This window comes from Numenius arquata, chromosome 7 (genome assembly GCF_964106895.1).
Source record: "Numenius arquata chromosome 7, bNumArq3.hap1.1, whole genome shotgun sequence".
NCBI lineage: Eukaryota > Metazoa > Chordata > Aves > Charadriiformes > Scolopacidae > Numenius > Numenius arquata.
In genome coordinates, this window is record NC_133582.1 from 41007019 (window position 1) to 41024454 (window position 17436).

Sequence of the window (17436 nt, forward strand, 5' to 3'; positions counted from 1 at the left end):
TAGCAGAGAGCTGCACTGAGGCTTGGTGTTTTGAAGATCCTACTTTTACAAATTAAATGTAAAGCGTGATTAATGCACTATGAAGTGTCGTAGTAAATCTAAACTGTAACTAGCTATAAATGATATGATGTCATATTGTTTGCTGAAATTTGCAAACTAATAGAGTAACAAAACACCTAAAAACCTATAAGTTAATTAATAAGTTTTTTTCTTAACTCTTTTAATATGAAATGCCCAGATGAAAGAAATTATGATGCGTTACGTTAACCCATGTAAACTGTCACTAACACTTTTGACTAAGTGGACTGTTACCAACATACTTAGAGGTACTAGAATACTTAAAAATATGTTGCTGTTTTCAGTAGAATGATCTTCCTTGATTTAATTGGGTTTAGCTCTCCGCTATGATACAGAATTAAGATTCAGATCTGCAACTTCAAAGTTCAGGAGTCCATGGGATCCGCCTTTTGAATCAGAGCCTATCTTACTTTCTAATGAACAGTTGAGAATTACTGCATACGAAACTCATGTCTGTTAAATATGTCTCAGGAATATATTTTAGTTTTTAAAGATAAATATTGGTTTAGGCATTATTGGAAATGAAGAAGCATGTGGTTATTGAATTACTAGTAAAATCTGGCAGTAAATCTTCAATGTATCTTCTGAAACTTAGACGTCCATATGCAGTTTTTCTAGTATGATTTACTGAATTATGAATACAGTTTCCTTTTTTCCAGATTTTTTTTTGGACTATCTGGTGTGGGATTCAATTTTTGGAATGCTGAGACATATGGGCCTTGAACTTCATAGCTACCTTTTGAGTAAATTGGTTACAGTACCAATGGCCAAGGCTATTAATTTTCTATTTAATTTTGTCATGGTCACTCTAAATTATACCAGCTTCCCAACTTTCCCTTCTGAGAGCAAAGAATGTGTATTTTGTCTTGTGGTGTAAGCAAGGAGTATATTTACATGTCTACAATTGTGGCCTCTGATTTTCATTTTGTTGTGACACAGTAAAGTATTTTAAAGAGCATGTCTGGAACTTTATTTACTTGGCAAGAGGTCAGTCTGTTTTGTTTTTTTATCTGTGGAACCAAGTGTTTATCAGGTTTCTGTATGAATCATGCAGTGTGTGAGGGAACACTTTGCACCAGTGTTTTATTTTCTTTTGTCTTTATAATAAAGTTTTGATGTGTTAAATTTTCCAAAAGTATTTTAAGTCCAGGGAAAGCCTTTTTCCCCCCTGCCAAATTTGCAAATTGAACATGCGTGTCTTTGTACGTATAGCTCTGAGTGATCATGTATCTACCTGCATAAAGTCCTCTAATTCTCATGGCTTTATTAACTAACTAAATGTAAATATTCTGGTAGGCTTGCTAATACGCATACCCTTAGTATGTAAATACTTCAAGGAATAAAATCTAGGTGATTATATTATTCGTGTCTTGATGGGCAGGGAGGTTGAGCATTCAGTTCACCTCCCCGTTCACTGAACAGCAGGAGTGAGGCAGTTGTGAGACTCAGGGTGGTACAGTCAAGCAAATAAACAAGTGGTTCTCTTCAAAGTTGGAAGGAAAAGGATTGCAGATCAGAGTCATGGATCCTCTTGTTTCTTTCACTACTAGTCATTCCCTGCTTTGTGCTATAAATAAATGCAGAGGGGACTACTGCCTAAAAAAATCCTCGATGATGACCCATACAGTGCCTTCATTTGAAAGTGGCCTTCTCGGTGTTGTGGTCCAAGTCACTGTCTTAAGGGTTATATGTAAGCCATCTAGAAGTAATAGGGGCGACTCATTCATTTTGATGTGGCTGTGGGTTTTGTGGTCGTATAGAGGGAAAAACAGAGTGTACTTGGACATATCCCTGCAGGCAATTTTGCAGACCTCACTTTGATAGGGACCAACTCTTACTGGACTGTTTTCTTAGGATTATTCTAATTTAGCCTGGTGAAAAAAGGCACAGAATAACCACAAGTTTTGTATCGGGTAGACATACAATTATGTCTGTTTTTTTTCTTCTTGGTGGGTATCAGTGACATCACTTAAACGTTGCTGCATGCTATCTCGTTTTTGTATGAAATGTTCAGAACTGCAGCAGACACTGTACTTTAAAAAAGGAGAAGGAAATTAAATGTGCAAGATCAGACTGATATAATTTTGAGAATTTGTTTTATGCAGACAAAAAACCCAGGAAATTCAAAGCTTAGCCTGAGCTGTACTCCATCAATCAAACTGTTGTGGAAGAATAATGCTAGTAATCATAGAAAACACAAAAAGATGGGAGATATAAGAAGAGTGCAAGTCTTAATAATACTGACCCATAACTGTATTCTAAATGAATGTTTTTTGTATTTAATTTCCTGAGGAAAGTATTAAGGATGATGAATAGAGGAGGAAAATATTTCATGGCAGTTTAGTTAATTGATGGGGCAGCTTTCAAGGCAAAAATAGTTCAACACCCCACAGATTTGACAACTCTCAAAAGCGGAATGGTGTAATTACATATTGTCTTCTACAGTGTCTCACTTTAATCTTGTACTGATGTTTGTAAAAATATATGCAATTACTTTTTAAAGGAGAGCTTATAAAAGGAGTCTTTTTACTTCAGTAAAATCAGTGAAATCCTTTAGTCATTTTTTACAGTCATGGGAACTAGAAGCTAATGTACTAATAAACTACTGTGTTACTACATGTATACACCTAAGACACAGTATGACTAATTGCCGGTTTAAAAGGAGATAGTTTACAAACATAATAGTGTTCTTGGTGAGGAACGAAGTATCTTTCATTCCTTATGGAACTCTGAAAGAAAAAGATTAAGATCAAATGTAATGAACTTGGTCACTGTATATTTGAAAGTAAGAAAGATTCTGAATTGAATCAGTGTTGTCTTGAAATGGATTATATTTTTTCTGATATGTGAATTGATTTGTGGGTTAAGCAAGCTACAGGAGCTGATGTTATTAAATTCCAAAGAAGCTGAAAAAAAGCTTCAAGAGAAGATATTTTCAGGAAACTTTTACTACCACCAGTCAAATGAATCTTAATAGCATTTATAGTATCGTATTCGGTATTTCATTTGTAATGCTCTTCTGAATATATTTTATGTTAAGCATAACACTGTTCAATTCTACAATTAAAGCCTATAGGGAAGGTTGTAATTGGCAGGCCAGATACGAAAGAAAACTTCAGGCTTTGACCTTCATGTGTCATTTTGTAACAGCCTGGAGAAATTGCTTAATTTTTGTGACCAGGTGTGTTGTGACAGACACTTGTGTACCGGCATGCTACAGAAAAGTTTAGGATTCAAAGTATGTCTTTATTTAATGAATGTTACATAATTTTCCATGCAGTTAGCAAATTTGATTGTATCACTTTAGGTCTCTTTATGAGCTGCTCCAAACAGAAGAAGAGGTAATTATAAAAGTGGAGAAAAAGAGGAAATTTAATAAATATTCATAATGTATGTGAAATTTGTTTTTATGCTAATCTGTTATTTTTAACTGGGCTACCTTCCACATTGTTCTTTTCCTGATAGTCTGTTGCTTTTTTTTTTTTTGTGTGTCTCGCTTTCTATGTAGGACTGGCTCATCACATCTGTAATCTCCTAATAGAAACTATGGCTCTGTACTTGGAGGCAGATGATAAAAGCAGCACCAAGACAGCAAATGCACTGCTTCTGTCCTTGCTTGACATTTTGCACTGCATACTGATGTATACAGCAAACATTGTGCGCCAAACTTTACAGGTATGGAATTTATTTCCTAGAGTCATCACCATCTTAAACAATTTTTCAGATAACTTCCTGGTATTGAAAACCAATAAATAATCTAATAACTAATAGTGAAATTCCTACTATTGTGTTTTTATTGAATTTTTAGTTTGGTGGAAAGAGAAAAGCATGCATTTTCAACTGCTTAACACTGTTTTATGTACTTGCTTGGCTAGACTATCCATACTAGCCTCACTATACGCTGGAAACACAGATTCTAGCTTGTTCTTTTATTTCTGTACTCCATAAAAAGCTTAATTCAATGTTTGCTCAATGATAGTTCAAAGCATTTTTCTTCCATTCATTTTAAAAGAAAAAGATTACTCCGTGAGAAACTGTATCTTTTTTAATATAAATCACACATGATTACTGTGCTTGAAAAACATATGTGACCTCTGCATGTGTGATGAAGAAAGTATTTCCTCTCTTATGCTAATCAATTGGTCTTCAAGTTTGTTTGAACCACTGCAGATCATGGCATTGGTAGGACTTCCTCCTCCAGTGAAGACTTCCTCCTCCCTAAAAATGGAGCACAAAAAATACTATGCAAAGAAATTGCACATAACACTCTTAAAAATGAATCAAGAAAAAGCATTAGTATTTTTTTAGACGTGATGTAAAGCTACCAATATTTGTGTTGTTTTAAAGTGAGCTGCCAAATTTCTAAGTCAACTGGAAGTAACTTCTGTATTTAGGCTGCAAGCAACAGCACTTACTCTTCACGTTAGATTTTTGATGTTCTTGAGATTATCCACTGAAAAACAAAGCCTGTTAGGTCCAATATGTCCGGAGGACAGAGATTCAAGATTGCAGCCAGGTTGCATTGAATTTCGGGATATGGCTTCTTTATTCTGAAAAGGTCTTCCTCTGTGTTTTGTTTGGGTTTGTTTTTTTTTTTCCTGTTTCTGTTGTTTTGTTTGTTTCTTTTAAAGAAGGTTTAATGTATGAAGTGGCTGTTGAAAATTGAGCTTTTTTTTCTACACACATTTACATAATCAGTTGTGTTATCAACCAGATATTTCACTGAGAGGTGTTGATTCGGGTTTTTTTAATTTTTGGAAGAAACTTAATTTAGAACTGGTGGTATAATACCTTGTCTTTTTCGAGTCCTTTAATAGCAGGTTCAGTAATGCATTTCAAATTTTGTAGACTAATTGCTGATTGTCATGTTGGCAGCCTTCCATGTAATCGTGGAGAGCTAAATTCTCTACTTACGCTCCATGCAAGAGTGGTCAGGCCAATTATACTGCATGACACATATGAAGAGAGGGGATCTTGCACAGGGATTGGTAATATTAGTGAAACTGATCATTTTTATTTAGATATAAAATCAAATCTATACATTCAAAGCCAAATTAGAATCATAGAATGGTTAGAGTTGGAAGGGGCATTAAAGATCCTTGAGTTCCAACCCCCCTGCCGTGAGACGATGAGACCAGGGATGTGGCATCCTCCACTTCTCTGGGCAACCTGTTCCAGTGTCTCACCACACTCACAGTAAAGAATTTCTTTCTAGTATCTAATCTAAATCTCCCTCTTTCAACTTAAAACCATTACCTCTTGTCCTGTCACTGCATTCCCTGATAAAGGGGGGCTTTACATTAACCCATCAACTTGATTGATGCACTAAAACTCCAGCTCCAGTTTTGTCCCTTCTGTAGTCAATGTAATCTGCTTTGCTCTGGAAGGCTAATGGGTAAAAAGAAGCAGCTGGAAAATCGAGTTTTGAAGCATAGCTCTGCCCTCTATCCCTATAAAACTAATTTTATGGTGATTTTACTTGCCTTGGCATACTTGTCTTGACAGTACTCATCACGTGGCCCCTGTGGGTTCTACAGCTGCCTCAATACACATGCCCTATTGAATAATGGCCATTAGTTGGTGACTGCTATTTACTGTGCATCTGCATAATATTTCACTATCTAACAAATAACAAATATTCTTGAACTGTTTTTATAGGTATCTTCTGAATAAGATACCTTCTAAAACAGAACTTGAAATAGAGAATCAAGTTTCCTCATATTACCCATTTTTGAGGCTTAAGTTGACTTTTACAGATGGTACTACCTTCACTTGAATCCTTTTTATATGTAAAGTGATAACCTTATCCACTGACATAGGCAAAACATGACATCAGCTTTCCTTTGCATTTCAGTACTTTATGCTGAATGGTGCTGATAATTGTATCCAGCTTCATTCAAGAGTTTGCTCTCTGTGCGCTGCAGGTGGATATCTGCTCCACTGTTAAATTCCATGGGCTGCAGTGGTCTTCACCATGGGCTCCAGGGGAATCTCTGCTCTGGTGCCTGGAGCACCTCCTTCCTCTCCTTCTGCACTGACCTTGGTGTCTGCAGAGATGTTTCTCTCACATATTCTCACTCCTCTCCTCTGGCTGCTGTCACGCAGCAGTTTTTTTTTTTTTTTCCTCTTATTAAATACGTTATCCCAGAGTCACTACCACCGTCGCTGATGTGCTCAGCCTTGGCCAATGGCAGGTCTGTCTTGGAGCTGGCTGGCATTGACTTTATTGGAGATGGGGGAAGCTTCTAACATTCTCTCACAGAAGCCACCCCTGCAGTCCCCCCTCGCTTCCAAAATCTTGCCATGCAAACCCAATACACCTTTAGAGATATATGTGTATATATATATATCTCAAAAGCATAATTCCTTCAGTGATATTGATAATTCTTTTTCCAAAGACACTAAATAGATAAAAGTTAAAGAAAGTAGTCAAACATTCCCTGATGGAAAATGTCTGTCTTCTCATCCAAGCACTAACCAGGAGAAGCTGTTCTAAATTCTGCTGAAGTGAAGGTGGCTTACTTCCCTTTCTTGATTAATATAAATACTCAATTTTTGTTGTCTTCTCTGCACTGTGCACTTTTTGGACTTCAGCATTCCAGCTCTTTGTGGTGAGTCCCAGTGAGGGATGTACCAACGTGTCTTATTACCTGGAGAAATAGCTCTTCAGATCTCTTTTGTTTCAAAATTCTTTCCAGAGAAAGGTATTATCCTTTCAACTCATCAGTATCAACAGTGGAGCTTCAGCAGTATGTCTCTTGTCTCAGGGGACTTGCTCCTGTGTTCACTTAACCCAACAAAAATCCTCAGGTATTACACTTGGATGATGGTTTTAGGATTGAGCTTTAAATGAAACACAATACAAAAGGATTTTTAAATGTGGTGTTTTTTTAGACAAAATGTTTACTTTTTCCTCTAGCAGCTCAATTGTATAAGGTCATGGTCTAAAGCTGCTGCAAGATAATGAAGTTAAATGAAAAATCTTGCAAGCAGACCTTTCTGGTGTCCTGGGGCAGGGATGGATCATAAATAGCACTGTCTAAGATGGCAGTGTGTTTTGATGAGGGGGGATGGCAATGATCAGAATTACAAGTAGTAACAGATCATATTCCCAGGGGTCAGTACTGGGTCCAGTCTTGTTCAATATATTCATCAACAACCCGGATGAGGGGATAGAGTGTGCCCTCAGCAAGTTTTCTGGTGATATAAAACTGGGAGGAGTGGCTGACACACCAGAAGGCTGTGCCACCATTCAGCAAGACCTGGACAGGCTGAAGAGGGGGGTGGTGAGGAAGCTGATGAAATTCAACAAGGGCAACTTTAGGGTCCTGCACCTGGGGTGGAATAACCCCATGCACCAGTGCAGGTTAGGGGTTGACCTGCAGGAGAGCAGCTCTGTGGAGAGAGATCTTGGAGTCCTGGTGGACCAGAAGATAACCATGAGCCAGCAATGTGCCCTGGTGGCCCAGAAGGCCAATGATCTCCTGGGGTGCATTAAAAAGAGCGTGGCCAGCAAGTTGAGGGAGGTCATCTTCCCCCTCTACTCTGCCCTGGTGAGGCCGCATCTGGAGTACTGAGTCCAGTTCTAGGCCCCCCAGTTCAAGAAAATCAGGGAACTGCTGGAGAGGGTACAGCAAAGGGCTGCGAAGATGATCAGGGGAACAGAGCATCTCTCTTATGAGGAAAGGTTGAGAGACCTGGGTCTGTTTAGCCTGGAGAAGAGAAGACTGAGAGGGAACCTCATCAATGCTTATAAATATCTAAAGGGCAGGTGTCAAAGGGATGGGGTCAGGCTCTTCTCAGTTGTGACAGGACAAGGGGCAGTGGACGCATGCTGGAACACAGGAAGTGCCATCTGAAAATGCGGAAAAACTTCTTTACTTTGAGGGTGACAGAGCACTGGAACAGGCTGCCCAGAGAGGGTGTGGAGTCTCCTTCTCTGGAGTTGGATAACTCCATTCAACTCCAGTTGAATAACAAACCCACCTGGACGCTTTCCTGTCCAGCCTGCTCTAGGTGGACCTGCTTTGGCAGGGAGGTTTGACTAGATGATCTCCAAAGGTCCCTTCCAACCCCTACAATTCTGTGGTTCTGTGATATCACAGACTTTGGTCACTTAAGGATTTTATTATTCCTATTTATAAAATAAGTTATTATAATACATTATGAATAGTTCAGGATACAAAGTGAGTCAGGGTAAAAATTGGACATTATCGCTGAGAATCCTAACTTTGTCACCCTGTTTTTCTTGCTTTGTGTGGCACTTAAAATTGTTCCTGATGAAAAAAAAATAGTTGAACTTTAATGTTAAAATATGCATGTCATGTTAAAAGAAAATACAAATACATAAAACATTTATTGCTTTAGAGCTATCTTTTGTGTATGCGGTTTATAGCATTTGCTGAAGAAATGTCACGTAGGTCCATATATTCAGCCTGTGCAGAATGGGCATGACAGCATGAGTCCCTTTTGCTTTGTGCTTGTTGTTACAGACACAGGGAGTGTAGCTGCTCGTTGGGAGCACAGGAATACTTAACTAGGAAAGAGCATACAAGTCTCCTTCAAACTTCCGTTCAAACTTCAACCAGCTAATGGACCTAATTTGTTTCTCATAACAGAACAGTCGCCAAGGCTGCTTTTTATTTTTTTCTCATCTTATTAAGGCACAGAAATGTGGCACAGGAGGGGACACGCAGGCTGCTGAAGACCTTCTGCTTGTCAATAAACCCCTGACGGACCTAATAAGCCTGCTTATTCAACTGGTGAGAATTTGCTTGTTTGTAAGCCTTTTGGAATGTTGCTGAAGTTGGAATTATTCAACTGAATTCAACATCTGAGAACTGTTTGCTGGTTTTTCATTGTTTATGAGCTCCCACCTGGTATGAAGGAAGGACTAACAATTTTAAAGAAACTATTGGTCATAGTGACTTGCAGGTAATAAGTGACATCAGAGTAAGTGTGTTTCAGGCATAGAAGTGGGACAAGGGACAGGCTGTACATTCTCAGTTGGAATGCATATGTATAGCCAAATTTTTAGCCCTTTAGAAGGGCTAGCCCTTTGGACTAGTGATCACTGCATATGGAAAGGATGGTATTCAAATTTTGAAACAAGAAGTACTGCTACCATTAGAAAAGTCAGTAAACTTAAAATTAGTTTGCAGTGAGTGATGACTTTTAATATCATTTTCTTGGTTTTGAGTCTTCTGAGTTTTTCTCGAGGGTTTAATTTTATTTTAACATGATCCTGAGGAATTTACAAGTGGGAATGGTCCCTGGTGATCTGAAGTCTGCCTGTTTAAAGTCAGTCTTTTCCAGGGTTTACTAGATGTCACAATGCTCCACTGAAATCTTCACAGAGCGCTATATTGTGGCCCTGATGCATCCCATCAGCTCAACCTCCATCATACTGTGCCAGAGATTTGTCTTGGCTCTGTGTGCAATAGCGCGTAGTAAAGGAATGCTTCTTGAGCCGGACAGGGTTTTTAGAGCCTGCCTCGGCCTTTTATTCAACATAAAGCCATTAGAATGGTATGGGAGAAAATTACCCTGTGGCATATCACACTGTCCTTTCCAGGTTATTTCACTTAGAGGCATTTCAGATTCAGTTCTCTTCCAGCCTCAGATATTTTTGTTGGTTTTTTTTTTCTTCATTTAAATATAGGCTTTCAGATGCATTATGATATGAATACCTGTGACTCTTTTACTATCTTTAGCACTGTCTGTCATCTTCTATTTTGGGGAAGAGTGTGATTCCTTTGTTATTAATTTTTGACATGTTACTTTTTGCTAAGTCCTACTTTGATGGATTTATTTTAACCAGCTATTGGCAAAGGCTTTTTGGAAGTGTTCACTGAATGATCTAAAACACAATGACTGAATTTCAACTATATAATATTTCATCTTTATCAATTCTTTAAATTTATTTTCTACTAATTTTTTAAAATCACTATATATGATAAATAGTAAGACATGAAAAGGTGCAAATGTTCCTTTAAAGTGAAACTAGTTATAAATTTAAATCCCATTAACTCTCTAAAGAACAGAAAATTAGAGGCCAGGCTGTACTCAGCCTATACCACCTGTAAGTCTTTTATAAGTTTTTAATTAAAGGATAGGATAATTGTATAGTTAGCATGTACTGATTAGATTATGACTTGCCCTTGTATCAGAAGCGTGGCTGCAAAATAACGCTGTTTTGCTTTGTTCTATATTTCTACAGATTCTGATACGTTTAAAATGCTTATTTAAAATCTGCTGATTTTAATATACAGGTAAAGAGTAAAGACCATTGGTGCTGCTGCTTTTGTTTGTTTGGGTTTGGTTTTGAATTTTGTTAAAGAATTTGTAAACGTGAGGGATTTTCTCTTGTAATGTGTATGTTTTGTTCTTTACATACAAGTGTTTGACTGGATATATGAAAGTTGTTTCAGCTAGGTTTGTTAAATTTTATATCCTTTACCTTTTGCTGTATTAGACTATTTCCTATATTTCCTATAAAATTAATTTCCTATTAAGGTTGGAAGAGTTTGAACAATGGAGTAATAATTTTAACATTTAGGATCTACTTGTTTGAAATGTTTTATGCTCTAATCTCTTTAAATAGGACTAGATTCTTTGTGAAGTCTAGTGGGTCTCTCAAGATGTATATGCTCCCTACCCCTCAAAAAGACTTAAGAGTACCTAAGCTTAAGTTCTGTGGAGCTGCCAAGGGTAGTTCTCTGTATTCATTGAGCTGTGTGTCTACATAATCATTTGTTGCTGTTTTGAGGCATTCGGTTCTTTGTGGACTTAAGATTTCCGTTATCTCCAGAAAATAAAGTTCTGAACTAACCTTCACTTTAAGATACCGAGTTAAAATTATTTTCTCTGGTTTGCTATTTCTACCTATCTTACCTTATTTATAGTTTCTTAGGTCACTCTGAATAATTGCTTTCCCTCATTGATATGTATATCCCTCAAGTAGATGATTATTCCATGCCCCATTGACTTTTCTATTTATTTATTTTCCTCAAGTTCTACATGTTCATCTCTCTTAATAATCCTTCAAAAATCAATATGAGTTAAACTTGAAAATATCAAAAACATAGAATCAATTTTTCCCTACTGTAATTGTGATTTAGCCTATCACTTCGGGCATAGCAAAGCAATTGTAGGAAACCTAGATTGCATGTAAATGAAACTTCAGAGTTTTTAAGAACGCGAAAGAAGATATAATTGCAAATTCTGTCATGCAGAAAACACTGCAAATATGGAGAATTCAATGTTTAATCCCATGATCAATCTGACCTTAATTGGTCAATAAGAGGAAAATAAATTGAGCATTTAGTCTTCTGCTTGGCAGCTTGTGTTTAAAAATTAATTACACTTAGCGTTTTTGTATAATGTTTCTCTGCTTGCACATAAATGTAATTTGATTATTATACTGAAACTTGCAGCAATTATAGAAGATATAAAATACCTCCTACTTTTTGATGTACCACATAATGGAAAAAAAGATTGTTTACTTACTCTTAAAATCACTTCAGCGTGGATTTTTAGAAACTTTTTAGAAACTTTCAGAAACATTGCCAGTACCTATAAAGAGGAGTTTCATTTCTCTGTAGATCCTAGGTGTATATCTTCCAGTCTTTTCTGTAGCCTACCAGACTTCTGGGAGAGAACTTTTTTTGTCTACTGGTGGTAGGCTTTTTCCTTACAGTACAACTAGTAAAATTTGCAGTTGATTACTGTGCTCTGTATATTCCTGTTGAAAGACAGTAATTACATGTTATCATGTGCAATCATGGAGAGGACAAATATGAAGCCTCAGTGCACGTGGGTGAATGAGATGATCTCCTCTAGGTCCTTTCTGTCTCTGCATTGCACTGGCTCTAAGGCAGGACCCTAACTTTGCTTTCAAAGCACGTGAAGGTATTTGCCAATGAATAATGAAAATGACTGCAGAAGAATGATAACCCTGTAGGCTGTGGATTTTTATTTCCCATTTCTTAGGAATACATACAGTTCTGTGGTCAGAGTGGAAAGACATGTTTATTTCCTGTATTGTATAAAGTATTACTGTCATTGTATTTGAAATGTTATCTGAGAATTATATTTGAAGAATTCTCATTTGCAGAGGTATCCTAAAAACAAACAAACAAAAAACCACCAAAAAACCAACACCACCAAAAAAATCAACCAACCAAACAAAAAAACCCACACACAAACAAAAACGCACCAGAGGAAATAAGAATATATTGTCACAAGCACAGAATTTCAGAATGGGGATTTAGTTTCTCAGCAATTAGGCTAGATTAAAATAAACTGAAAATATATGAGTTTTTAAAAAATATTTTCCCTTCGGTAGGAGGATGACAATTTGGCCCTAAACCAAAATATAATATTTTGTTTTTTCATTTAAAACTGTGTGTATTTACTAGTAAGAATGGCATAGTAAAGTTAGCAAATTTAATAATGATGTTTTGCTTTTACATTTTGTTTAATGTTTGCAAAATCATCTTCCCTATAGTTCCCAATGGTGCTTCCTTTACAGCGCATTCTATAATCGCATTACTGATCTAATGAACATCTATCTCTTATCGTAATAAACTCTCTTTGTGTATAACCTCATTAATGCACTGAAATAGTGTCCCCGACGGGTAATCCAGGCAGTTTCATTGTAGCTCTAAAATTAGATGCTGTAACAACTCCAACGGTGTGAAAACTGCCACTTCAGCTCAAATGATCACACATTTCTTGCAATGGTTTGCAATTCATGAACACGCTGCAACTCAGTTTGAAATGAAGGCATTTTTTGACAACGGACTGCACAAATATAGGTGTGCAATAACAACAAACTTCCTGCTCTTTGCCACATTAACATTAAAATACACTGAACAGGTTCTATCTAGAAAGGAAGTAGAATTTTATGTTATGAGCCTGTTTACCTGAGGTTATAACATGGCCATAAAAAATAAGTAAAAAATAATATACAATCTTCATTGCGCAAAAGTCTTGTCATGAGGCATTATTTTAAAATTTTGAAATGAAAAATACATCTACAGTTCTGAGTTAGAGAATGGCAAAAATTATGACTTAGCTGTTCAGTAATTTATTTTAAGGTATTGGATTTTCTTCAAGCTAGCCCAGAATATTAAGAGCTGCATGGAGAAGGAGTACTAATGTTTCTACCTTGCTGAAGGGCTGAATCCATAATCCTCTCTAAGACTGATAAAGCAAAAAGAAATGAAAGGCCACTAGAGTTTTTTCATGTAATTATGAAATATTAAGGGGCAGATATTTTCTTAAGGAGTTAGAACTCTAGTTTTTCATGGGTTTCTCCTCTGAAAGAACAAAAACTTAAGTAGCTGCTGTCATGAAGAACTATAGATGCATTTCAAAGACTTGAAATATAATTCTTCATATCAAATAGAATTGTTATGATTAGAAAAATAGAACGCTTTTTCTGCTGATTAAGAGGTGAACTGTCCATCTATATTCATTGTCGGGCAACATGACTCTAGCTTTGCTGTTCTTCTTAGACATGAAATACTATTTAATTGAAAACTGAATTTTCATTTATTGGTTTTTCTATGTTTACAGATAATTATTATATTTTCAGTTATTGCTTTTGTTCATACCAATAATTTTCTTCAGATCTTCTACTCTTCATAGCCATTAATAAAAGTGCTAACACTGACTGGCAGCCATTGTTAAATTTCACGTTACCAAGTTACTGCTTGTGACATCTAAATCACTACCTGTCAGTAGTGAAACAGCAAAATGGTGAGAGTAGAGAAAAATGCTGATGCAGACATACTTAAAGTACATAGCTGAGAGTTCCTTTTCCACCTTAATTATTGATGGTTTAGAATGTAGACCAATGATTCTCATCCCCTCCAGAATAAATACGGTCTTTCCAATTCCCAGCTTGTTTTCCTATTCATCTAAGACCTATGCTGGTATTGTTCTACCCTGCAATTTTCAGGGATGCCAGCAACTTGCTCCCCAAACTCTAGATAGCACTGAAGCTCAGACTCTGGTGAAGGAGAGGGGCAGAAGAGCCTGAAGAACAACAGGTGATGAAGGACTTCACTGGCATTTGTGAATTGAGTAGGATGATGTCGTGGCTAGCAAGTACTGTGAACCCTGGAGTGATACTGGTGGCTAGATTTGGAGGATGGTCACTGACAGCTTGATATCCTGTGAAGAGCAAGCCTATCTGATGCCAAAACATGTTGGATGGAGAGATTCAGGGTCTTTTTTTCCTCTTGTTGAGAAACAAAGAGCAACAGCAGCATTGATAAAAGGCTGGGCATGCCAGGAGGAGACATTTGTCCCAAGCCCAGCTCCTCCTCACCTAGGGCAAACTGTTGCACTGTCTCACCATCTGAGGACTCCTATTGAAGACAGCCTTCCTTGGGATTAATGCTAACAGACTGGAGTTGCTCATATGCTTCCTTGGAAGTCATGTACTCTCCTGGTGTCAGGAAGGACTGCAGAAGACGTGGTGCTTTATGTATTTCTTCACACAAGGTTGTTGTAGGGGCAGTCCTCTGCAGAGACTGATGCTTTTCCACTGCTCTGATGTTTAGTGAATATCTCAGAAAAAGACCTTTGGAACGGTCTCGCTTCCAAGTATGGCTGTTGTGATTACTGATTACACGTGGGATTTTGTGCGTATGGAGCCATGGAACTGGCCTCCACTGAAATACCAGGGCAAGGACATAACTGTCAGATTTTGTTCACTGATCTTTTATTTTCGGTTAGCCCACAAACAACACTTGAAAATTGAATATAGCTCTTGTACTGTGATTTACTTGAGGGAGTGGTTGATACACCTTTCTACACTGATCTAGTAACAAACTGTAAGTTAGAGTGCTGCTTTTAAAAGGGATAAAAGAGAGATGTCAAAGTAGTTTTATTTTTCCTTCCTTTATCTAACAGCATTTTTTTTTAGTGAAGGAAACACAAGTCAATCAAAGCCCGCAGTGAGATCAGTGGATTATCTTTTCTTTTACTTGATAAGGATTGAAGATATAAATGGAACTATAAAGCTTGTTACTATTTGTAGCTTTTCCTCCTTTTTACCCTTGCTACTTATGTTGACGATATTAGGTAATTCTGGATGTTGGAAAGGAAACAATCGAGTAGGTGGTGTTTCTATTGGAATGAAGAAAAACCATACAGCAAAACTGTGGAAGAAATAGCTGCTGTGGTCCTGTCACTTGCATAGCATTAGGTCAAATAGAATGTGATATGTCTGGGGGCTATGTATTCAGAGCTTACATCTTAGTTCAGTATGTTTTAAACAGCCACCTCTATGAAGCTAATGGAAAACAGGATTGCATTTGCATGCAGATCCCTGGGGAATTGCTTCTTGAATATTTAAGGAATATGTGTCTGATGATATGTTCCCAGATTGCTCAGAGTAACTGTATGGGTTTTGCTTAAAATGAAAAAGCTTGGGAAGTTCACACTGCAGATTAAATAAATAATCAGTATTGAAATGATTGGGCATATTATATACATGGTTGGACAAATTATAGAAATTGTTTCCTTTTTATTGTCAGTAAGGATAGTCTGTTAACTGTGCTTTAATCTAGCCTCTCTGTATATAAAAAATATTTTTTGAATTAAAAAACTGAGTAGGACTGATTAGATGCTTTTACGCTTCTATACCTTATTAAGACCACACTGGTATTTTTTGTTCAGCTCAGACTGTAAGGCCAGAAAAGGCTATTGTAATTGTTTGGTCTAGGATCTTATGTAACACAAGACATAGGACTTTCCTAAATTAATTTCTCATTATAGTGAAGAGTTTTGTTATGGTTCTTTTTTTAGAAGAAAAAGTTATTGTTGTGATAATCTCCATCACTGGCAATTTATATCTCTCTGCTCAAAGGAAGTTGTTTTAGTGATTAATCACTCTTATTAAAGAAAGAAATCAAAGTATTATCTCCCTTCTAACCTGAATTGCTTTAGATAAAGTTTTGAGCCATTGTCTCTTACCAGTCCTTTTTCAGGTAAAGGAGTTAGCCTATTCTCCACCTGTTTTTTCTCACATGTAACCAAAAGAATATGATCAAGTGCCCTTTAACCCTCCCTTGATATGCTTTAGATGCTGAGTTCCTTCAGTCTTTTGCTGCTGTTTTCCAATCTTTTGTCCTCTTGCCTGTTCCCAAGAAACATCTATGATTTTTTTCACTAACTTTCACCTACTGTTTGCACTAAAACTAGGCATTGCGTTCCTGTCGTCATTCCAACATTGCCAAATACAAGCCTAATTTAATATCTCTACTCATTATTTCCAGATTGTACTTTCAAGAAAGTAGAAGTCATTTCAATAGCAGTCTCATACTACCTGAAGCTCATTTAAAGTTGATTATTAGCCGTGCCCCCAAATCTTTTCCATAATTTTGTTTCCCGGGAAAGAGTTTTTCCATCCCATTGCTAGGGCCTGTTCCAGTGTCTGCTCTTTGAAGGAGTGCAGAAAAGCTGCAGGAAAATATTTAAAATCTGCAAAATGTGCCTCCTTGTGACAACCTAAAATCCATTAAATAGCTAGGTAGCCTGTACTCTACCTCAACCAGAAGCCATAGACTTGATTTAGAAATAATTAAATGAAGTTTTATGGTGTGCATTATGTAGAAGATCATGGCTATAATGATGCTTTCTGCTATTACTACTCCTATTTAAAGCAAAATATACTGTCTGAAAATAACAGAGTTGGGAGCAACATTTTCAGTACTTTTATGGTGCCACTATAGAAAGGCTATTTGATAGAATCATAGGGGAGATGTTGTTATATTGCAGCTTAAGAACAGATCTATTTTAATTATAATTTCATCACTTTATTAAGCTTAGTTTAATGGAATTTTGAGTCATTCAATTAGAAATGATTCTTTCCTGGTACAATGCAAATGTTAATGCTCTTCCAGATCTGCAGTGATAAGCAATTTTTCTGAAATTGGAATTTGATTTTTGTTTGTTCATTTTTAGCTTCCCAGTGAAGATACTGAAATATTTGAGAGTGCCTCACAGTGCTTGTCGTTGCTGGTTCAGCTGTATGGAGGGAGCAGTCAGGAGAGTATGTCTCCCGAAAACATGGACAGCTTTGCTGAAGTGCTGAGGTCCAAGAAAGATATACGACAACTGAAGCTTTTGTTGAGAATTATAAAGAGACTGGTGAGTCAGCTCCTAAATATTTTAAAAGTCCATGTATTTCTTTTATATCATTGGATAATTTTGGCTGGTTTTTTTTCCCCCCTTAAAGTAAAAAAAAAAAAAAAAAAAAGTATAAAAGAATTTTGAAAAGAAAATATATGAAGTTAAACTTCATGTCTTTGAATTTCAGTTAACTTCTCTGGAGAAGATAGC

At 36.8% G+C, this 17436-nt stretch overlaps 1 protein-coding gene across 3 annotated transcripts in view; it reads left to right on the forward strand.

The window, feature by feature from the left end:
* ULK4 (unc-51 like kinase 4) overlaps positions 1–17436 on the forward strand; it is a 226361-nt gene that overhangs the window by 151344 nt on the left and 57581 nt on the right. For all 3 annotated transcript variants that reach the window (XM_074150384.1, XM_074150383.1, XM_074150382.1), the window contains exons 32-34: positions 3587–3753; positions 8742–8840; positions 17059–17244. In XM_074150384.1, the coding sequence (XP_074006485.1) occupies positions 3587–3753; positions 8742–8840; positions 17059–17244 (452 nt within the window). The remainder of the gene's footprint in view (positions 1–3586; positions 3754–8741; positions 8841–17058; positions 17245–17436) is intronic.